The 21,729-nt window shown below is 41.8% G+C and overlaps 1 protein-coding gene across 1 annotated transcript; it reads right to left on the bottom strand.

Moving 5' to 3' along the window:
- Positions 1-714: 714 nt before the first annotated feature.
- Positions 715-21,379, bottom strand: LOC140485966 (tyrosine-protein phosphatase non-receptor type substrate 1-like). Its single transcript, XM_072584406.1, has 6 exons — positions 21,294-21,379; positions 20,863-21,198; positions 19,251-19,550; positions 14,608-14,712; positions 8,744-8,802; positions 715-1,444 (listed from the first exon to the last, which is right to left on the bottom strand). The coding sequence occupies exons 1-6, from the start codon at positions 21,328-21,330 to the stop codon at positions 1,193-1,195; spliced, it is 1,089 nt and encodes a 362-aa protein (XP_072440507.1). The 5' UTR covers positions 21,331-21,379; the 3' UTR covers positions 715-1,192.
- Between the last annotated feature and the right edge of the window lie 350 nt (positions 21,380-21,729).

The following is a 21,729-nucleotide window of genomic DNA, read 5'->3' as shown; positions in this document are numbered from 1 at the left end:
CAATTGATATCTCAGACAGTTACTGGCATTGGAGAGACAATTGTGCAGTCAAACTTATGTAATCGTATCATCATATAGCTGGATTGCTGGCTGCAGACTCCACTGTCACCAGTCAGAGCCACTGTTTGGTTTACAAACTTAAAGTGTTTTGCATAACGTTTTAACAGTCATGCATACCTTTGAAACAAAGAGTGAATTCATTTATTTTGAGTCAAACCTAATACCCACATGCAACATAACAGACCACAGTGACCCACTTATTGATTGACCCAATCCAGTCAGCTCTGCGTTCAGACAGACCTACATTGTGCACCTCTTCTTACCCCAGAGGAAAGGGTCACAACTGACTCGTATCTCTCGCTTCCTTTCTGTGAAGATTGTGGCCAGTTTCCTTGTAACTGAGGGACCAGTTGAGGCAATGCTTGGGCTGCGGGGGCCATCACTGGGAGTTGGCACAGGTATGCAGCCTCCGCAGAAAGGCTGAAACATCCAAAGATAAAGAGGAAACCATAAACCATGGAGGAAGATTAATCTTTTTCTCGCAAGTTACCATGACCAAGCAATTATAAATTTATTTACTTCTTTAATAAGGCTAATCTGACCTTTTATTGAAAATTGACACAGAAATTCACACAATAGCTCCCAGACAAGGGATGGCTTGCCTTTTAATTCACTGGCAGCCAACAAGTAGAAAGGCTGGTATGCTACCTCAACACCAATTACAAGGGGGTGCATTTAACATTGAATTAACCCTTTGATAAAACAATGGACCCTTAAGGGTCTGAAGTTTCAAAACTTTTATGATACAAACAGGAGAATGGAAGGACCCATACAGGGAATTGCAGCATAATTGACAGGTTTGTGGAATAATTAACCATCAAAAGGCATTACAGCAGTCATCTTAAATTTGATCTCTATGAACTCTGTGACATACTGTTTACGATATACCCAAACCATTTAAGCGATTAATAGTTGATTTAATTTCAGTCTAAAGGAAGAATGAATGTCAATGTCCAACTTGAGGCACAGGAACCACTTTAAAAATACATTTGTTTATGCATTTGCAATTGCAAAACCATTCCCCATCCAAATCACACTTTGGAAGACATTAGAGTTGCTGACAAGCTCAGCAATTTGTTGGCATCCTTAATTGCCCTTGAGAAAACGAATGATCTGAAATGATATGAAATGTTCATTTCTTAAGAGAAGCATATGTGGTTCCTATGTAGTTAGCAGTTTGTCTTATGTTTGATGTGGGGCAAATGCTGGCAACTGAGTAATCTCTGTAGAATTGAGTATTTTTATCTTTGACCTTTAGAACAGCATATTCTGTTGCCTGGTCCTGCTCTGGTCTTTTCAATTCCTGTTTTTGTTTCTTCTTTGGAAGAGTTTTGACATGAACAGATGCATAATGAAGAGTTTCACTGCTCAGAGAAATATTATCCTGTAACATAGGAACAAGAAACAGAAATAAGAACACAAGATGAATTAAAAATGAGGACATTTCAATTTATGGTTTGATACTAATTTAGCATGAATCTTGCCTTCCTGTTTGATAATTCATAGCCACATAGAAATATCAATATTCCAATATCAATACCAAATTTTCAAAAACAAGCAATTAAAATAGATTTCTGACTTTGGTGTATGGACGATGCTCATATTGGCCTCTTAATAATCCTGATTTACGCTTCTCTGAAACCATTGGTTGGCATTCAATCAGTCCATCTCTGGTTAAATTGCCAGTGCCCAGTCCAGACTAATGAATTGTCCACACCTTTGCAAAATAAATCTTGTTTTTAAAGTATGGTTGGACATAATTGCATGATGCACAGCCCATTGGATTTCTAACTCTTGCAAGTAGCATCCTCCTTTCTCTGACTCAAAATGTTAACTCTGTTTCTCTCTCCACAGATGCTGCCAAACCAATTGAATTTCTCTTGCATTTGCTGTTAATGTATTATAATCGATTACTCTTCCAAATGCTAAACAGAATGCCAAGTATTCAATATGCAATGGAGGCAGAATTTACCTCAATCACATTTTCTTGCCACTAATTTAGTGTTGGATATTTGAGAAAGCATTATCCTATGTTCAATCATCCATACTGTAGAAGATTTTACTTGCAATATCCTCATTTGTAGCTGGTAGCAACTGAAATAGTGCAATTTAACTGAATGTTACTGTCATAGGGGCAGAGTAAGGCTTACATTCTTGAATATTTAGTGAGTAAAGTACATGTGCATATATGTATGTGCAGACACTTGCCTGACTAAACACCATCATCACACCTTCCTTAGTCAAGCAATATTATGTTGAATTTACATGACATGTACTTTGATATTTGGGTGCAATTAAATGCCTCCAGGAGTAGTAGAATGAAAACTGATGTTTAAAATATTACTGAACTACAAATATTGATTTGTTCATGGTTACATTCCTACTTCAAGAAATTGGATCATTAGATAGGCAGGACATAAATCTCAGGCACTGTTGTAGAAGTGTGGATCAACAATCACGTTATTATTTATGTCAAGTATGTAGGGAGCCAAATAAAACAAAGACTTTTTGAAATCCATGATTCATCATTTGACAAAAGTTTGTTTATTTACATATTGATGTGTGCTTGGGTCTATGTATCATGGCTTCGAAATGCAGACCACTTGCAGCTAAGTCACGAACATAACAGTAATCTCAAAAACAGTTTGCAAGTTTGCAATGCTCATCAACCATAGGTGACATGATTGGACTGCCGGGCAAATTCAGAGCGTGAAAGTCAGTTGTATAACCAAGAATTCCTTTCTGATGAGAATCGTGATACCAATCAACCAACAAGAGGTTCAAAGCTCAACATCGAGAATGATTACCACGGTGGCACAGTGGTCAGCACTGCTGCCTCACAGCGCCAGAGACCTGGGTTCAATTCCTGACTCAGGCGACTGACTGTGTGGAGTTTGCACATTCTCGCCGTGTCTGTATGGGTTTCCTCCGGGTGCTCCGGTTTCCTCCCACAGTCCAAAGATGTGCAGGTCAGGTGAATTGGCCATGCTAAATTGCCCGTAGTGTTAGGTAAAGGGGTAAATGTAGGGGTCTGGGTAGGTTGCGGGTCGGTGTGGACTTGTTGGGCCGAAGGGCCTGTTTCCACACTGTAAGTAATCTAATGACCTGAAGGCTCTAGAATATTGCACCTGGGAATCACTAGCTGATAATACTGGAAAATGGCAACACCTTCTGTGAAGTGCTACAATGACCAATGATTATTACAGCAGCTTGACAACAAACACCAATACTGCAAAACAACCTATACTAGTATTCAGTTGAATATGAGACAGAACTCTTGAGGATTAACTTCTTCAGTCATGAGCAAAAGTGTGAATTTGTTTGCTGTATGTTCGCCATCTTCCGTGGATGGAAAGCTGTCAATGATAATTTGTTGATGGATTCTTATGCTAATATTGGGAGTGGCACACTCAGCAGAGCAACAGTTCAATAGATGTTGCTCCCAGTATTATTTAAAGGAACGCAATAGCAGTAGGGATTTTACACTAGGCAGTCAAATCTCATTGAAATCAATGAATACATTTTGAAAGACTCCCATCCATTAAAGGAATAATCAGTTTTTGTTGACTCAACATTGTAGAACAATTTTCAAAGAGATACAGCAAAAAATGGCTTCTTTTCTGGGAAAAGAGAGAACAAAAGATAGGTTGTGTCCCCACGGGATTAAATCTCAATTATTTAGAGGCACTCTCCCATGTATAGTTTCCATATTGGTAAAATAAAACCTACTGAAGAAAGTTTGCTGAGGCAAAATGTTGTTTCATTGACTAAATTAGGTGCCTGGGTAGAGCATAGATTTTTATCTCAACAAGCCACATATGGAATATGGGACACATTTCAATCTTCAATTTCAGCACTTATTCATAACTAATGAGGAAAGGGAAAATAGTCAGAGTCTATCGCTATGGTATTAACCTCCATATCCATTTTTTCTTACTATATTCCCTATACTACTCAAGTAGTAAACTGGATCAAATCCAACTGTAAGACTGAAGATATTTCTTGATAATTTTAATCTAATTAAACAAGTAAGGCTTGGATTCTGGGTAATTTAAGATGGAAGATGGGAAAAAGTTGTGACTGTAAGAGCTGCTGTTTTTTAAGGTATTTTAAGTGTTGGAGTTGATTTCTTCGAATTCCAGGACCAACAATTACTGTTTTATAAGCTGTTGCATTGTTTTGGAAATTTGGGAAAACCAAGATCAACACAACAGCACTTGAAAAAGGAGGAAGACCAGACAAAGGTAGAGACCACAAGGTCAGTGAAAACATGAGAGAGAAAGAAACCTACACTGCTGTCTGACACAGCAGTGAACTGTACAGCTACTGCCTTTGCTGTCTGAGTTCAAGTATCTCTGGACGTTGGAGTGAATCAAAGAAAACTTAACTAACAGCTAAATCACAGCTAACCTTGGAGGAATCTGTGTGGGAGAGCTCACAGCATAGGAGCAGCTAAGTGCATGGTAAATGTAAGCAAGCTGTCTTTTTTTTTGTAAATCTGCAATAGTGAGTGAAGTGGCTCCTTTTTGATTATTTATTTTATTGAGCTCTGTCTCTTGATTAATATTTGAAAATGTAAAACATTTATACTGAGTTATCTTGGAGCAGTGTTTTTTAGAGCAGTAAGACTGTGCTATTTTCTGGGTCTGTAGATAGTTAAGGTAAAAAGATGGCCTTTAGTAGAATGATGTGCTCTTCCTGTTGGATGTGGGAGATTTCCATATTACTGATTATTATGTATGTATGATTATTATATCTTTGTTTGTGAATACTGTCAGATTACATGGATCAGTTGGAGTGGCAGTTAGAGGCAATGAGGAATTTACAGGAGCTAGGGGGTGTGATGGATGGCGCTTATAGGAAGGGAGAAAAACTGCAGATGCAGTCAGGTAGATGGGTTACCTCCAGGAAAGGTAGGAGAGGGAGGCAGGTCATGCAGGAGTCTCCTGCTGTTATCAGCTTCTCAAGCAGATATGCTGTTTTGGAAAACATGTGGAGTGATGGACTCTTTGGGGAATGTAGCACGAACAGCCATGTTTCTGGTACCAAGACTGGCTCTAATGTAATGAGGGGTACGTCAGGTTTCACGAGATCAACTGTGACTCTTTAGTCAGAGGCATAGACAGATGTTTCTGCAGCCGATAGCGAGAAATCAGAACAGTGTGTTGTCTCCCTGGTGTCAGGATCAACGATATCTTGGACAGAGTGCAGAATATACTCAAAGGGGAGAGGGACCAGCAGGAGGTCATTGTATACATTGGAACTAATGGCATAGGAAGGACAAAGGGTGAGATTCTGAATATAAGAAGTTAGGCAGGAATTTAAGAAGGAGGTCATCAAGGATAGTAATATCGGAATTATTCATGGTGGTACAAGCCAGTGTGGGTAAGAATAGGAGGATAGAGCAGATCAATGTGTGCCTGAGGAGCTGGTGCAGGGGAGAAAGGTTCACATATTTTGAATCATTGGAATCTCTTCTAGGGTAGACGTGACTTGTATAAGAAGGGGACTAACATACTGACAGGGATATTTGCAAGAGCTCCTTGGAAGGAATTAAACTAGTAAGGTGGGGGGTGTGGGACCCAGAGAAATAGTGAGGAAAGAGATCAGTCTGAGACAGGTACAGTTGGGAAAAGGAGTGAGTCAAACAGTCAGGGTAGGCAGAGACAAAGTAGAGAACATGAGGCGGCATGGTGGCTCAATGGTTAGCACTGCTGCCTCACAGCACCAGGGACCTGGGTTCAATTCCTGCCTTGGGTAACTGTCTGTGTGGAGTTTGCATGTTCTCCCCGTGTCTGCGTGCGGGTGCTCCGGTTTCCTCCCACAGTCCGAAGATGTGCAGGTTAGGTGAATTGGCCATACTAAATTGCCCATAGTGTTAGGTGCATCATTTAGGGAAATGGGTCTGGGTGGGTTGCTCTTCAGAGGGTCAATGTGGACTTGTTGGGCCGAAGGGCCTTTTTCCACACTGTCGGTAATCTAAAAGTCAGTAAGCTAATCTAACAAGGCAGGACTGATAAATTAATCTGCATTTATTTCAATGCAAGAAGCCTAACAGGGGAAAGCAGATGAACTCAGGGCATGGTTAGGAAAATGGGATTGGAATACCATTAGCAATTACAGGGATGAACGGGACTGGTAGCTTAATGTTCCAGGAGACAAATGCTATAGGAAGAATAGAAGGTGTGGTGAGAGATATGAGTGAATGGCATTTTTTGATGAGGGTTGTGGCTGTATTTAGGGAGGATATTCCTAGCAATACGTCCAGGAAGGTTACTTGGGTGGAACTGAGAAATAAGAATGGGATGATCACCCTATTTGGATTTTGGATTGTATTATAGACGCCCCCCCCCCCCCCCCCCCCCCCCGCAAATAATCAACAGAAAATTGAAATACAAATTTGTAAATCTCAGTTATCTATAAGAATATTAGGGTGGTTATGGCAGGGATTTTAACTTTCCATACATAGACTGGGACTGCAACAGTGTTAAAGGTTTAGATGGAGAGGAATTTGTTAAGTATGTACAAGAAAATTTCTGATTCAGTATGTGGATATATCAGCTAGAGAAGGTGCAAAACTTGACCTACTTTTGGGAAATAAGGCAGGGCAGGTGACTGAGGTATCAGTGGGGGAGCACTTTGGGGCCAGCGACCATAATTCTATTCGTTTTAAAATAGTGATGGAAAAGGATAGACCAGATCTAAAAGTTAAAGTTCTAAATTAGAGGAAGGCCAATTTTGACAGCATTAGGCAAGAACTTTTAAAAGTTGATTGGGGGCAGATGTTCGCAGGTAAAGGGACGGCTGGAAAATGGGAAGCCTTCAGAAATGAGATAACAGGAGTCCAGAGAAAATATATTCCTGTTAGGGTGAAAGGAAAGGCTGGTAGGTGTAGGGAATGCTAGATGACTAAAGAAATTGATGTTTTGGTTCAGAAAAAGAAGGAAGCATATACTAGGTATAGGCAGGAGAGATCGTGTGAATCCTTAGAAGAATATAAAGGCAGCAGGAGTATACTTAAGAGGGAAATCAGGAGGGCAAAAAGTGGAGATAACTTTGGCAAATAGGGTTAAGAGAATCCAAAGGGGTTTTATAAATACATTAAGGATAAGAAGGCATCTAAGGAGAGAATAAGACCCTTCAAAGACCAGCAAGGCGGCCTATTTGTGGGACCACAGGAGATGGGAGAGATAATAAACAAGTAATTTGCATCAGTGTTCACTGTGGAGAAGGACATGGAAGATATAGAGTGTGGGGAAATAGATGGTGACATCTTGAAAAATGACCATATTACAGAAGAGGAGGTGCTGGATGGCATAAAGGTGGATAAATCCCCAGGACCAGATCAGGTGTACCCTCGAACTCTGTGGGAAGCTAGGGAAGTGATTACTGGACCCATTGCTGATATATTTATATCATCAATAGTCACAGGTGAGTTGCAGGAAGACGAGCTGGGCTAACATGGTGCCATTTTTTAAGAAAGGGGTTAAGAAACCCCAGGGAGTTATAGACCAGTGAGCATGACATCAGTGGTGGACAAGTTGTTGGAGGGAATCCTGAGGGACAGGAAGTACATGTATTTGGAAAGGCAAGGACTGATTAGGGATAGTCAACATGGTTTTGTGCTGTTTTCCCTGGAGCGCTGGAGACTGAGGGCTGATCTTATAGAGGTTTATAAACTCATGAGGAGCATGGACAGGCTAAATAGACAACGTCTTCTCCATGGGGTGCAGGAGTCCAGAACTAGAGGGCATATATTTAAAAGGGACTGAAGGGGCAAAGGGTATTGTGTGTATGGAACAAACTGCCAGAGGAGGCTGTTGCAATTGCAACATTTAACAGGTATCTGTGTGGGAATATAAATAGGAAGGGTTTAGACAGATATGTACCAAGTGCTAGCAAATGAGACTGGATTAAGTTCGGATATCTGGTCGGCATGGACGATTTGGACTAAAGGATCTGTTTCCATGCTGTTCATCTCTATGATTCTATGACTCTAAGTCAGGAATGAAATTATATTCTACTTGGTATGGCTATCTGTAAAAATACTCTTGCAAAACATAAGAATATTCCTATGTCCCAGTCAAGGTAAGATCAATGCTTTCTGGTTTTTGTTGTTGTTTAAGGGTCCAAGCTTATTAAAATGCAACATAACAAATGTGAAAATGCTTTGAGGTAAGAGCTTGAACCAAAGGAGACAGATCACAGGCAGTAAGCAATTGATTGACAATGCTGCTTTTGTTGAGTAACGTTACTTTTATCTATGTCTTGATAAGCTTAACAAATTCTGTGAAACTTAAGAAAAATGTTTGTGTCTGAATTGATCTTGTAAGTAAGCAAGATTAGTTAACCTTTTAAATTACTCTGTTGACTCAGCCTTTAAATGTAATTAAGGACTCTAACGGTGCAGTGGTGGTGTCTCTCCCTCTGAGTCAGGAGGTATGGGTTTGAGTCCCACATGCTTCCGAGGTGTGTAATAAAATATTTGAACAGGTTACTTAGCGTACTCATATGATTGCAATTGATTTACACCTTACAAATGAAGTGAATCCTTTACCTTACGCTATCTTTGTGTTCCTAATGCAGCATGTTCACAACTGATTTATTTAACTGATAATACTTTTCAGCTCAGTGGAGCATAGCTCAAGTTAAGTGAAGAAATATATCAAAACAATCTACTTACTGCACATTCCGATATTTCCATTACTTGATCATCAACATCTTTACCACGGACTGATGAATCTGTAAGTATATCAATGTTAGAACTGTCTTACTGTGAAGTACAGTGGTAGCTATAAATGAAATTCAACCATAAAAGTAGCCTATAATCGCAACATCTCGGTCAATTTGGACAATCACCCTGGGTAAGAAAATGCACACGTCATACCTTTCTAACTTCTCAATTCAATGCAAATACATTCTATCCTCTGTCTTCAAGATTAAGATGTCTTCCTGAACCAGTGCCATTGCCTTGCCTCCCTTTCATATATTTTTGAACACTCTTTCTCCTTGAATATTTTGTAGCCAGTCCTCACAGTTTATAAGCCATGTTTGTTATTGCCAATACATCAAATTCTCACACAGCTTGTGCTTGTAGCTCGTCAACGTTATTGACTAAACTTTGTCTTTTTAAGTGTGTGCATTCAAAATGTCATAGTATTCCTTGTAGTCCTTCTTAGTCATCTCCTATTCAACATGGGAGCACTTCCTCTCTGGTTCTATGCATCATTCTCAGTGAATGTACCTTATGTTGTTTTGCCACTTCTGCATGCTGCTGCCCATTTCCCTGTGAGTTTAATTTAAATCTTTCACAGCCACTGTCATGTGTTTCTCTGAGAACATTGATCCAAGTACTGGTGAGGTGTGAGCTGCAACTTATTGAAATGAATCTTGTATTTACCCTGTGGCAGATGTTAGGCCAATGGGCCTGTGCTCTCTTATTTTCTTTTTCCTCCCTTTCTTGCCAGAGAAGCTTTGTTGACTATTTTCCAGTCTGTTGAGACCTTTCCAGAATCCACTAGAAAAAAGTGAGGACTGCAGATGCTGGAGATCAGAGCTGAAAAATGTGTTGCTGGAAAAGCGCAGCAGGTCAGGCAGCATCCAAGGAGCAGGAGAATCGACGTTTTGGGCATGAGCCCTTCTTCAGGAATGAGGAAGGTGTGACAAGCAGGCTAAGATAAAAGGTAGGGAGGAGGGACTTGGGGGAGGGGCGTTGGGAATGTGATAGGTGGAAGGAGGTTAAGGTGAGGGTGATAGGCCGGAGTGGGGGTGGGGGCGGAGAGGTCGGGAAGAAGATTGCAGGTCAAGAAGGCGGTGCTGAGTCCGAGGGTTGGGACTGAGATAAGGTGGGGGGAAGGGAAATGAGAAAGCTGGAGAAATCTGCATTCATCCCTTGTGGTTGGAGGCTTCCTAGGCAGAAGATGAAGCGCTCTTCCTCCAGGCGTCGTGTTGCCATGGTCTGGCGATGGAGGAGGCCAAGGACCTGCATGTCCTTGGCGGAGTGGGAGGGGGAGTTAAAGTTTTCTGCCACGGGGCGGTTGGGTTGGTTGGTGCGGGTGTCCCAGACGTGTTCTCTGAAACATTCTGCAAGTAGGCTGCCTGTCTCCCCAATGTAAAGGAGGCCACATCAGGTGCAGCAGATGCAGTAACTGATGTGTGTGGAGGTGCAGGTGAATTTGTGACAGGTATGGAAGGATCCCTTGGGGCCTTGGAGGGAAGTGAGGGGGGATGTGTGGGCGCAAGTTTTGCATTTCTTGCGGTAGCAGGGGAAGGTGCCGGGAGTGGAGGTTGGGTTGGTGGGTGGTGTGGACCTGACGAGGGAGTCACGAAGGGAGTGGTCTTTCCGGAACACTGATAGGGAAGAGGAGGGAATGATATCCTTGGTGGCGGGGTCTGTTTGGAGATGGCGGAAATGATGAAGAATGATATGATGTATCTGGAGGTTGGTGGTGACGTGGTTGATGATGCTCACCACTGCATCTCCTCCACTTCCCGCTCCTCCGCCCGTGAACCCACCCCTCCAATCGCCACGAGGACAGAACCCCACTGGTCCTCACCTACCCCCCTACCAACCTCCAGATACATCGTATCATCCTTCGTCATTTCCGCCACCTCCAAACAGACCCCACCACCAAGGATATCTTTCCCTCCCCTCCCCTCCCCTCCCCATCAGCGTTCTGGAAAGAACACTCCCTCCGCGACTCCCTCGTCAGGTCCACACCCCCCACCAACCCAACCTCCACTCCTGGCACCTTCCCCTGCAACTGCAAGGAATGCAAAACTTGCGCCCACACCTCCCCCCTCACTTCCCTCCAAGGCCCCAAGGGATCCTTCCATATCCATCACAAATTCACCTGCACCTCCACACACATCATTTATTGCATCCGCTGCACCCGAAGTGGCCTCCTCTAGATTGGGGAGACAGGCTGCCTACTTGCGGAACATTTCAGAGAACACCTCTGGGACACCAGCACCAACCAACCCAACCGCCCCGTGGCAGAAAACTTTAACTCCCCTTCCCACTCCACCAAGGACATGTAGGTCCTTAGCCTCCTCCATCACCAGACCATGGCAATACGACGCCTGGAGGAAGAGGGCCTCGTCTTCCGCCTAGAAACCCTCCAACCACAAGAGATGAATGCAGATTTCTCCAGCTTCCTCATTTCCCCTCCCCCCACCTTATCTCAGTCCCAACCTTCAGACTCAGCACCGCCTTCTTGACCTGCAATCTTCTTCCCGACCTCTCCGACCCACCCCCACTCCGACCTATCACTCTCACCTTAACGTCCTTCCACCTATCACATTCCCAACACCCCTTCCCCAAGTCCCTCCTCCCTACCTTTTATCGTAGCCTGCTTGGCACACCTTCCTCATTCCTGAAGAAGGGCTCATGCCCGAAACGTCAATTCTCCCTTTCCTTGGATGCTGCCTGACCTGCTGTGCTTTTCCAGCAACACATTTTTCAGCTCTTTCCAGAATCCAGCAAACTTTACAAAATTCTAATCAATACATCAATTATTTCATCAGCATTTCCTTTAAGACCATACCACTGTGCATTAGGAACTTTTCGGCTGTCTGTTACATTTGTTTTCATTGAATCATTGAATCCCTGCAGTGGCAAATCAGGTCATTCAGCCTATTGAACCACCAAAGAGCATCCCACTCAGACCCACCCCATCCCTGTAACCTTACGATTCCCATGGCTAGTCCACCTAACCTGCACATCCCTGGACACTATGGGCAATTTAGCATGGCTAATCCAGCTAAACTGCACATCTTTGGACTGTGGGAGGAAACTGGAGCACCTGCAGACAGAGTGAAAACATGCAAACTCCACACAGACTGAAATTAAACCTATCTTCCCTGGCACAGTGAGGCTAAAGTGTTAACCACAGAGCCACTGTTTTCTCAGTATGTTTTCCTTAGTGATCATAATTGCATTGTTTTAAGTTCCTCTCTCCCTTTCAGCTCCTGGTTTTCAAGTATTTCTGAAATGCTATTTGTGCCTTCTCCATTGAAAACATGCTCAAAATGTTGGTTCACACTTCCAATCATTTCTTTAGTTCCCATTTTTTCCGCATTCTTCCCCCTGCCAGTGGAACAATGCTCACTTTCCTCTCTCCCTTTTCAAATTCTGGTAGAAAGTCTTACGATTTGTTTTTATATTTCTACTTAGCTTTCTCTCATACTATAAATTCATCCAGTTTTTATTGTCATTCTTTGTTTTGGAATTCCGTCTCAATTTAGATCATAAAATCATAAGACACAGGAACAGAAGCAAGCCGTTCAATGAGATCACGACTTGTCTGATAACTCTCAAATCTACTTTCCTAACACTTCCCTACAACCCTCACTTCCTTTATTAATTAAAAGCCTGCCTGTCTCAGCCTTGAGTATATATAGCCTCGGTATTCCACTGTGGCAAAGAATTCTACAGCCTCATTACCCATCTCTGATCTATCTGTGTGATCCGTTATCCTGAGATCATACTGTCTGGTCCAAGACTCTCCCAAAAGGTGAAACACTCTTCTTGCATCTACCCTGTCAAGTCTCCTAAGAATGTATATGTTTCATTAAGGTTATCTCACATTTTTCTATATTCCAATGAGTACAGGCACAAACTATTCATCCTCACTACACAACATAGTCCCTTCATACTTGATATCAGCCTAGTGAACTTTCCCTGAACTGGCCCCAAAGCCAGTACATCTTTCCATAGATAAGGGAACCAAAACTGTTCACAACATTCAATCTGTGATCTGTCTCGTGCCTTGCATAATTTTAGCAAAATCTCCCTATATTTATTCTCCATCCCCTTTAAACTCGAGGCCAAAATTCCATTTGTCTTCCCTGTTACCTGCTCAAGTTGAGTGGTAGCTTTCTGTGATTCATGGACAAGAACTCTCAAATCCCTCTGTTCCATAGCTTTCTACAGTTTTTGACCATTTAAATATTATTCAGCTCCTCTGTTCCTCTTGCCAAATTTGAGAACCTCACATTTACGCACATTATATTCCATTAACCAACTTCTCACCCACTTGCCTAGCCTGTCTATATTCCTTTGCAGACTCTTTGTGTTTTCCTCACCATTTGCCTTCCCACCTATTTTTGTGTCATCAACAAACTTGGCCTGAGTGCATTCACTTTCCACAACCAAGTCACTAATTATATTGTTAATAACTCTGACTTAGGACTAATCTTTGTAGAATTGTGCACTTTTTCTTTCAATTCAATATTATCTTAAACTTCCTTACTGGTACACAGATTTTTCATTCTTCTCCAAAATGCTTTCTCACTGAAATGTATCTTTGCTGATAATGAGGAAAGATGTATTAAGTGTCTACCAATGCATCGATGTTGTCCTATCCTTTAACGTAATCTCCCAATTCAATCTGGCCAGTACCGCTTTCACACTTTTGCAATTGCCTTTATTTAAGTTTAAAACATTAGTCTTCAACCCACTTTGGTCATCCTCAAAATGCAAACAAAATTTTTATCATGTTTTGACCTTGGCTTCCTGGAGCCTTGTTTACAATCAGAACAATAGTCAGTCTTCTGTCATTGCAGCTTATGAGTTCTTGAATAACTTTTCTCTCTGGTTGACTCTAGAACATGCAGCTCTAAGAAACTGCCCTGAGACCATTACATGAACTGATATTCCATGCTGCCTTGCCAATTTCATTAATTCAATCTCTATGTAGATTTAAATCATCTTTGATTATGCTGATAACTTTTGCAGAATTCCCCATTATATTCAAGTATATTCTATCCTACAGTACAGTTATTATGATCTGCAAAATATGCCCACAAGGCAATTCTTACATTTACTGTCTATTATTTCTACCAAAGCTGATTCTGCACCTTGATCTTTAGTGCAAATGTTATCTTTTACTGTGTACTAAATTTGTTTTTAATTAACACAGTTACCTCAACACTTTTTCTGAGCTTCCTGTCCTTTTGAAGTATCTTGAAGCTTTTAATATATAGGTCCTAGTCTTGCTCATGCTGTAGTTATATCTCTGTAATTGCTATCAAATCATACATATTTCTTCCTGTATGACATTTTGTTATGAATGCATTCAAATACAGAGCTTTTAGTTCTGCCTTTTGCGCAAAAGCAGGCCTTATTTGATGACGCAATCTTAAATGTTAAGCTTCTTGCCACACTGATTATCACTACCCATGTTAATACCTTGTGCTATTGCCTTGTCAGTTTCCTTAAATTTACCATATCTTCCATCATTTGATCTATCTTCCCCAATCTCCACTATTTGGCTCCACTGCTCTAGTTATATAACTCATCACTTGAAATAGTCTTGACACCTACAAACAGTTTGTGAGTGGCATTAGGACCAATGACTCCTGCACTTTGTCTTTTCCTGCTGTCCTAGATGGCTAACTATCTGTTATCCCGAGCTCTTATTGCCTGTGGAATATGAATTTTTCCAATGGTTATTTTTGTTAGAATTATTTCATGTAATACTTATGCACTATTTTCAATGTAATATATTCAGCCATTAAAAAAAAGACTGCATTTTATCTGATTACCTTTTCCATTCTTCTGTTTATAGCATTGACTCTTTATGATCCAAAGACAAAATGGTACAATAAGGATAAGACTCAGCAGGCCGAGGTAATAATACTTAGAAAAACCTTCAAATTACAATTGAAACAATTCAAACCATTAATAATAATTAATTACAAATAAGATCAAGAATGGCTACACAATATGCAATACTTTGAAATTCAAATTTTCAATTATATTCTCTAACCTACATGTTAAATCAGAAATACACTTATTATCTGTCACTTGAATTTTTTGATATAAACTCTTTGCTATAAATTCTGTGCCTTACAACTGTGTCCTCCACAACCACCTAATGAAGGAGTGGCATTCCGAAAGCTAGTGCTTCCAATTAAACCTGTTGGACTATAACCTGGTGTCGTGTGATTTTTAACTTCGAAGTTTTTGAGTTGACTTGTCTGTGTGAAATAGATAAATAGGTTTCATCCAATAGAATGCCATTAAGGAATGATGCCAAAATTAGTTCCAGTTGTGTAACAGTAATATTACATGCATTATCCCATTTCTACTAAAATTTCCTCAAAAAGTGTAGAAACTATTTATTTATTGAAGGACAAGCTCCACACTATCATTGAGTCTTTATCATTACAGTCATGCTATTCATGAGTGGTTTTGTCACTGCCTAAAGGGAAGTCACATCTCACTGTATCAGCATATAGAATCATGTCACTGAGGTAAAGGGGAAATGTTACCCTTTAATGTATTGTGAAAATAGTTATGCACAACAGCCTAAGAGATGTTCTTACAGTATTTTCAATTTTCACTGAATAGCTATACAGATTAAGTAAAAGTAACTTTTAAAACTGTCAGCCTGCTAAACCTCCATTTTCTAAACTCTTCGTGACCAGTAACAAGTTTACCAAGGTGAGATACAAATAAACAAATCATCCATGTATATTTGCATGCAGAAAACTGATGTTTAGCAACCTTTACTGAACCCAGTCCTCTTTTTCCACTGCAGTTACACAGGCTGGAAGTGGACCATGTAAACTGAGCCCCCTATTTAAATTATTGGCAATTTCAAACTTACTTCATGATGTGCCTCCATTACTTTTCTTCCCAATCCCTCCTCCAATTAAAAAACATACGAAGGAACTGCAGATGTTGGAAATCAGAAACAAAAATAGAAATTGCTGGAAAAACCCAACAGGCAGCATTTGTAGAGAGGAATCAGAGTTAACATTATGGGTCCAGTGACCCTTTTTCAGAACTCATCTAATACATTTGTTGAAATACAGCTGTACTGTTACCAATGCTGCCTTTTTTTAAAATGATTTGTAATATTTTGTTTTCAATGCAGACATGGTAACTATCAATGTTTCAAGCTGACAGTTACTATTATTAACTGCCAGTTGTGTTCAAAAAGAAAAATTAAACTAGTTGACTTATATTGGACATTGCCAATATAATTGATCATTTAATTTGAAAGTTGAAATTGGAGACAGTCGGAACCAATACAATTAAAAGACAGAACTAGAATCAAAAGATTAATTATTTCATTCTTTATTAGATCCAAAAAGAAGTGATCAACTAATAAAGGCTTTTTGAAGTTTCTGATAGTCACATTTCTAGGTGTGTTTATTTTATGGTTCCTCCCAACAAAGTTACTTATGACAAATAAGCTGCAAAAATACTGATGTTTACATTTGTATTTTCATGAAAAGGTATTTGGAGCATGTATGATCAGTACTTCACAAAACACAAAGACCCCTTCTCTCACTAAGCAGTTGTGGCCTCTGTGAGATTATAACGGTATTACTTACTGTGAAATACCAATAATTTTTATTTCTGAATGTTAATTGCTTCAGTTACAGAATTGCCTGGATTTGGAAAGAGAATAGGTTGGTGGTATGATGTATTAAATATGATTTTTTTAGATGTGATTCAGTGTTTCATTTTGACTGATAATACTTTTGGGAGGTGCTTCAAGTGGTTTAGTGAAATAAAGACGCTGGGTAAATATTGTTGAAAATAAAGTTCATGCCTTCAGGCTTCACTTCCATCTTCTGTAATTTCTAAATCATCCCTGTTACTGTTTATTTGTACGTGATTGATAGAGCTACAGATTATTAGGACAACCCACTTCCCTAACCAACACATCTTGCAACTTCATGACAAGTGACATACATTTAGGACCAACATATCTGCTTTTTTTTTGTTGGTCAGCTTTTTTTAGTCTTTTTGATCTGGCAGTTATTTTAATGGCAGCACAAAATAGCAAACTTTTAACAAGATTGGTTTCAAACTGCATACTGTGGAGACAGAAACCACCCAGGCAGCCTCCAAGAGGGAATAATTTACTACAGCCCATATTAATATATTTTATAATTCCTCCTGTCCAAACTTCTATTCCCAAATAAGGCACTATAGTCCTGCTCTCTCATTAGAGAATGATGGCTCTCATTAGTGTTCTGATGAAAGATCACCACCTGCAATGTTGGAATCCCTTTCCAGAGACGCTACCTCATCTTCAGAAATTGCCAGCATTTTCTACATTCATATCATATTTCCAGCATTTTGGTTCTGGAGTGGTACATTCTGTAGTCTGCTGAGCGAGGATGATACTGTTGCCATGGTGTACACCAAAAACACATTGTGCCACAACCAGCTAGTGCCAGTCTATAGCTAGGCCCGGCACACTCATTCTCCAAGAGTTTTAAATTGGTCATGAATTCCCTGTTCCAAACTTCTGCCTGACGTGCAAATCCAGTGCGCCGACCCTCACTAGAATTTGGCGCATAGCGGTTTTCAAAGGTGCTGATGGATCGTAGCTCCATTTGTACGTTTTCAAACTATCCCCTCGCTGTTTCTTTGGCAATCGTTCCCTTAAATATCAAGAACATGGCCAGGGATATTTCTTTCTCTCAGTCTTTTTTCAAAAAGGTGAAGTTTGGGAATCCGGGTGATAAGCTTACTGCCTGAGCTTTAATGAGCAGGGACAGGAGCGACACTGTGGGTATGGACTGAACGGGTTTCCTTTTCTTGTGGCTACGATCCTGCATCTAAAATCCCAACCGGTCTGTGGTAATGAACCAATGAAACTCACGTGAGTGGGGATTTATAGATGGTCTATTCTCCACCCGGCCAGTGACAGTGGTGTAATAGGAGCTGTGATCACTGCCTGTACACACCGAGAACGGAGTGAAGCGGCGGGATGATGTCAATAGCCTATCGCCCACAGAATATAGCAGGTTCATTCTATTCACACGCTCTGGGAACCTGCCAACCGGATAAATGGGATGTGGCTGTTGAAGCGAATCATAAATGGGAGCACAGGAGGAGGCCATTCAGCCCACTGCTTGTGTCGCCGTGATAGTTTGATGGAACTTTTTTCCCATTTCCCTGTAATTCCCGCCTTTCCTTCTGTATTCCTGTCTGGCCTGAAGTTATGGTCACTCTGTCAGCAATGCAGCGGTCCTGCTGAATGAACTGGGTCAATGTGGAACTGCTGACATCTGTTACAGAGTTGTAATTCCCCCATCTGGTTTGTGCTGTATAAACGCTGCCTGTTCTGTATCCAGCGGCTCCTTTTCTCTTCATTCCTGAAGTCAGAATTACTCTTCAGTCAATGCTGACATTTCACTGAGCCGCCTGGTGTGGAAGCAGGGAGCGATTCCGCTCTGGAAATGTGGCTTAGAAAGGGGCTCTGACACCACTCGGTGTGAAAACAAAGGGTTGAAACTAGCTAGGAATTGCCTTCTGTTTTTTTAATATTTCTCATGATTATTGTGTGCTCTAACAGAGCGACTGAAGCGAACTCACCTGTTCGACAGAATTAAAGTCCATACAAAGCAATGTTGGAAGTTAATTCGAGAGCAGAGTTAAAAATCACACCACACTAAGTTATAGTCCAACAGGTTTACTTGGAAGCCAAGCTTTCGGGGCGACGCTCCGTCATCGGTGGTCGTCCGATGAAAGACCTGGTGTTGTGTGATTTTTAACTTTGTACACCCCAGTCCAACACCGGCATCTCCGAATCGATTCTAGGGCGGTTACGATGCGAAAGGTCAATGTTTGAGATTTCCAACTCCGGCTCCCCAGCCGATCGGCTGTTTTTGCCAATTTCCATTCACATCATTATTTCCGATAATTACCAATAAATTCAGCGTTAGCATTGTGTTAATTTTAATGGAATTTAGAGTGTCTTCTTTTTTGCTATACGGTTAACATACTGCACTGCATAGGGCCGCTCATCGAGAGAGCCCAGGTAATGTTCGGGGGACCCGGGATTCGAATCCTGCCTGGGCAGCTGGTGGAATTTGAATTCAAGAAAAACAAAATCTGGAATTAAGAGTCTAATGAGCGTGTACCGATTGTAGGAAATCCCTATGTAATGGCCTTTCGGGAGGGAAAGTGTTATTCTTACATGGTCTGACCTACATGTGACTCCAGACCTACAGCAAAGCGGCTGACTCTAAACTGTCCTATGGACAATTAGCCATGGGCAATCAATGGTCAGACATCCACATCCCGTAAACGAATAAAGGACTCTTTCCCGTTATTCTATCTCGAATATTGCGTGTTTTATAATGGAATTGTTAATTTTCTAGTTCCTTGGCTGTAACTGGGAGTACTGTGGTATGGTCAGTATTAGTGAGGCACCTACCTGGACTATCTCTGAGCCTTGTCCTCACTGACCCAGTGAAGGTCCTGTGCTGAATGTGACAGGAGACGGTGGCTCCCTGCTCCCGCTGGGGTCTTGCAATCCGCAGCCGGGAGCTCAGGTTGTAACTGCTGTCCGTGTTTACTGTCAGCGAGCCCGGCTCCTCCTGATAGGAGACATCTCCCTCAACAATCCAGGAAATGGTCAGATCCCTCGGGGAAAATCCCGCAGCCAAACAAGTCAGTGTCTGAATCCCAACACCTTCATTCTGGGGATCCGCAGTCAGATAGATTTCAGGTTTCGCTAAATAAACACATTAAACAACACACATTGTGTCAATCTTCATTGTAGCAAATAGAAATCGGCAGGTAGCAAGGAAAGGGATGATTAAAACAGCGTGAAACTTGGATCCTCAATGGGACAGTGCAGAATGGGTTTAATAAATTGTACCCCGATTCCCAAATCACCGCCACAAGGAGAACAGACCCGTCCTAACAATGTGGGTTAGAATGAGAGCCCGGGAGCATCAATCAGCTTCGTCCCGACACGTGCTCGGGCTGTGTTAGTTTGGAGCAGTATATTCCAGGTAATGATAAATATTTTTTCCCAAGATCATGTTCGTTTATTTGGTAATTGACTTGTTGGAAATCGGAACTTTCGCTGTTAGGGTTCAGCTTAGAGAGCTTTGTCTTTTGGGCGGTTTTCTTCAAGCTAAGTGTTGAAAAGGATGGGACTGAAAGGATCCGATAGAAAAGCAGGTTCTGCTGGTGGGTGGTTAATGTGAGATTAAAGGTAAACCCCGGGCAGACCCTGTGCTCCCACACAACATCCCAGTCTGCGCTCTCTCTCTGTGATACTGGGCACTGTTTCTGTTTCCTTCTCTCACACATTGAGTTATTTCACTCTCCCTTCATCTTCTCAGAGAAAGCTCACTGCTCAGAACCAGGCCATTTGGCCCATCGTGGCGAAAGTGAGGACTGCAGATGCTGGAGGTCAGAGTCAAGATGAGAGTGGTGCTGGAAAAACACATCAGGTCAGACTGGAGCTTCAGTGAGCCTGACGTGAAGGGCTGCTGAAGGGCTTTTGCCCGGAAACGTCGATTCTCCTGCTCCTGGGATGCTGCCTGACTTTTCCAGCACCACTCTCTCACCTTGACATTTGACCCATCGTGTCCGTGCTGGTTCTACAGCCGCCTGATTCGGAAACTTCTGAGAAATGTTTCTCTTCAGAATGTTGTCTTTTGAAATTCATGATGAAATCTGTCTGTGTCCCACTCCGGGGCAGTGCGGGTAAAACCGAGCCCATATGTGGACTCTGTTTCTGAGGATATTCAGTGTAACTCTGTACCGCTTGGTTTGGGAGATGGGGATAGACTCTCCCTGACTATTCTGTTCAGACACTGAATCAGCAACAAAACATCGCGGATTCTAGGAACACTCAGCAGGTCAGACTGTCTCTGGGGCACGGCTCAGATAAACGACTTTGATAAACTGTTCAACTATTAAACCTCCAACTTCTCCCAGTTCTGACCAACCTGAGCCATGACCTGTTTCTCTCTCTCTCTCTCTGCAGTTGCAGCCCTTCCTGCTGAATATTTCGGATCTTCCACAATTACCTTGGATGTTCAATGTTGTTCCATTTCCCTGGAAGTATTTCCAGGGCCGAGGTTTCTCTCTCAGAACCACACAGCGGTAAGTGTCAGAATCATTTACCAGCAGCTCCCGGATGATGAGGAAACTCTCTGACACTGACACACGGGAGCTGTTTTCCAGGAAGTTCCTGGATCCGTTGCCGCTGAAGTCAGGATTGTCTCTCGCCCGACACCAATAATATCTCACCAGCTCCGCCCGCTCCTCTCCCGGTATCAGGTTGCAGTTGATCCGAGCTGTCTGCCCTCTCAGGAGGGAGAGAACTGGAGGAGACTCAATCACTTCCAGAGGGACAACAGGCCCTGGAACATAATGTGACAACAAATGGGAACATCAACTCCACAGAGCCCGAGTCTAACTGCAATGACTGCTCCCTGGAATCAAAGGCAATCCTTACCTAAGAGGAAGAGCCAGAGCCTGAGAACTGAGCCCATGTTCCTGAGGGTGACACTGTCTCACTGGTTACTTGGAGCTGTTGGTCATTGTGCAGGAAATTCAGGTCGCAGCGAGTTTGGTGCGGGTGGACCGTGCACTGACTCACATCACACTCACTGCTGCTCACAGATAGAAAGGAATAGCAACACTAAACCGGTCAGTGCCAGGATATTCACTGCTTCTGTGCAATAGCAATTCAAGTTCCCCTTCATGTGCAAACCAACAAATCCTACACCACGGTTTACAGGAGATTAAAGTGGTATCGTTTAATTTGAAATTAACCGATAGATTCGCTCCAACCTAACATAGTAAATATCCTTAAAAATTCGAAATAAGTACATCTAAGAACCACATAAATTTCAAATAATGTATCTTGTCTAGAATTCAGGTAATACTGA

Source organism: Chiloscyllium punctatum, chromosome 15, assembly GCF_047496795.1.
Source record: "Chiloscyllium punctatum isolate Juve2018m chromosome 15, sChiPun1.3, whole genome shotgun sequence".
NCBI lineage: Eukaryota > Metazoa > Chordata > Chondrichthyes > Orectolobiformes > Hemiscylliidae > Chiloscyllium > Chiloscyllium punctatum.
Note: the sequence above shows the minus strand (reverse complement) of the source record. Positions and strands in the feature narration are given on the sequence as shown.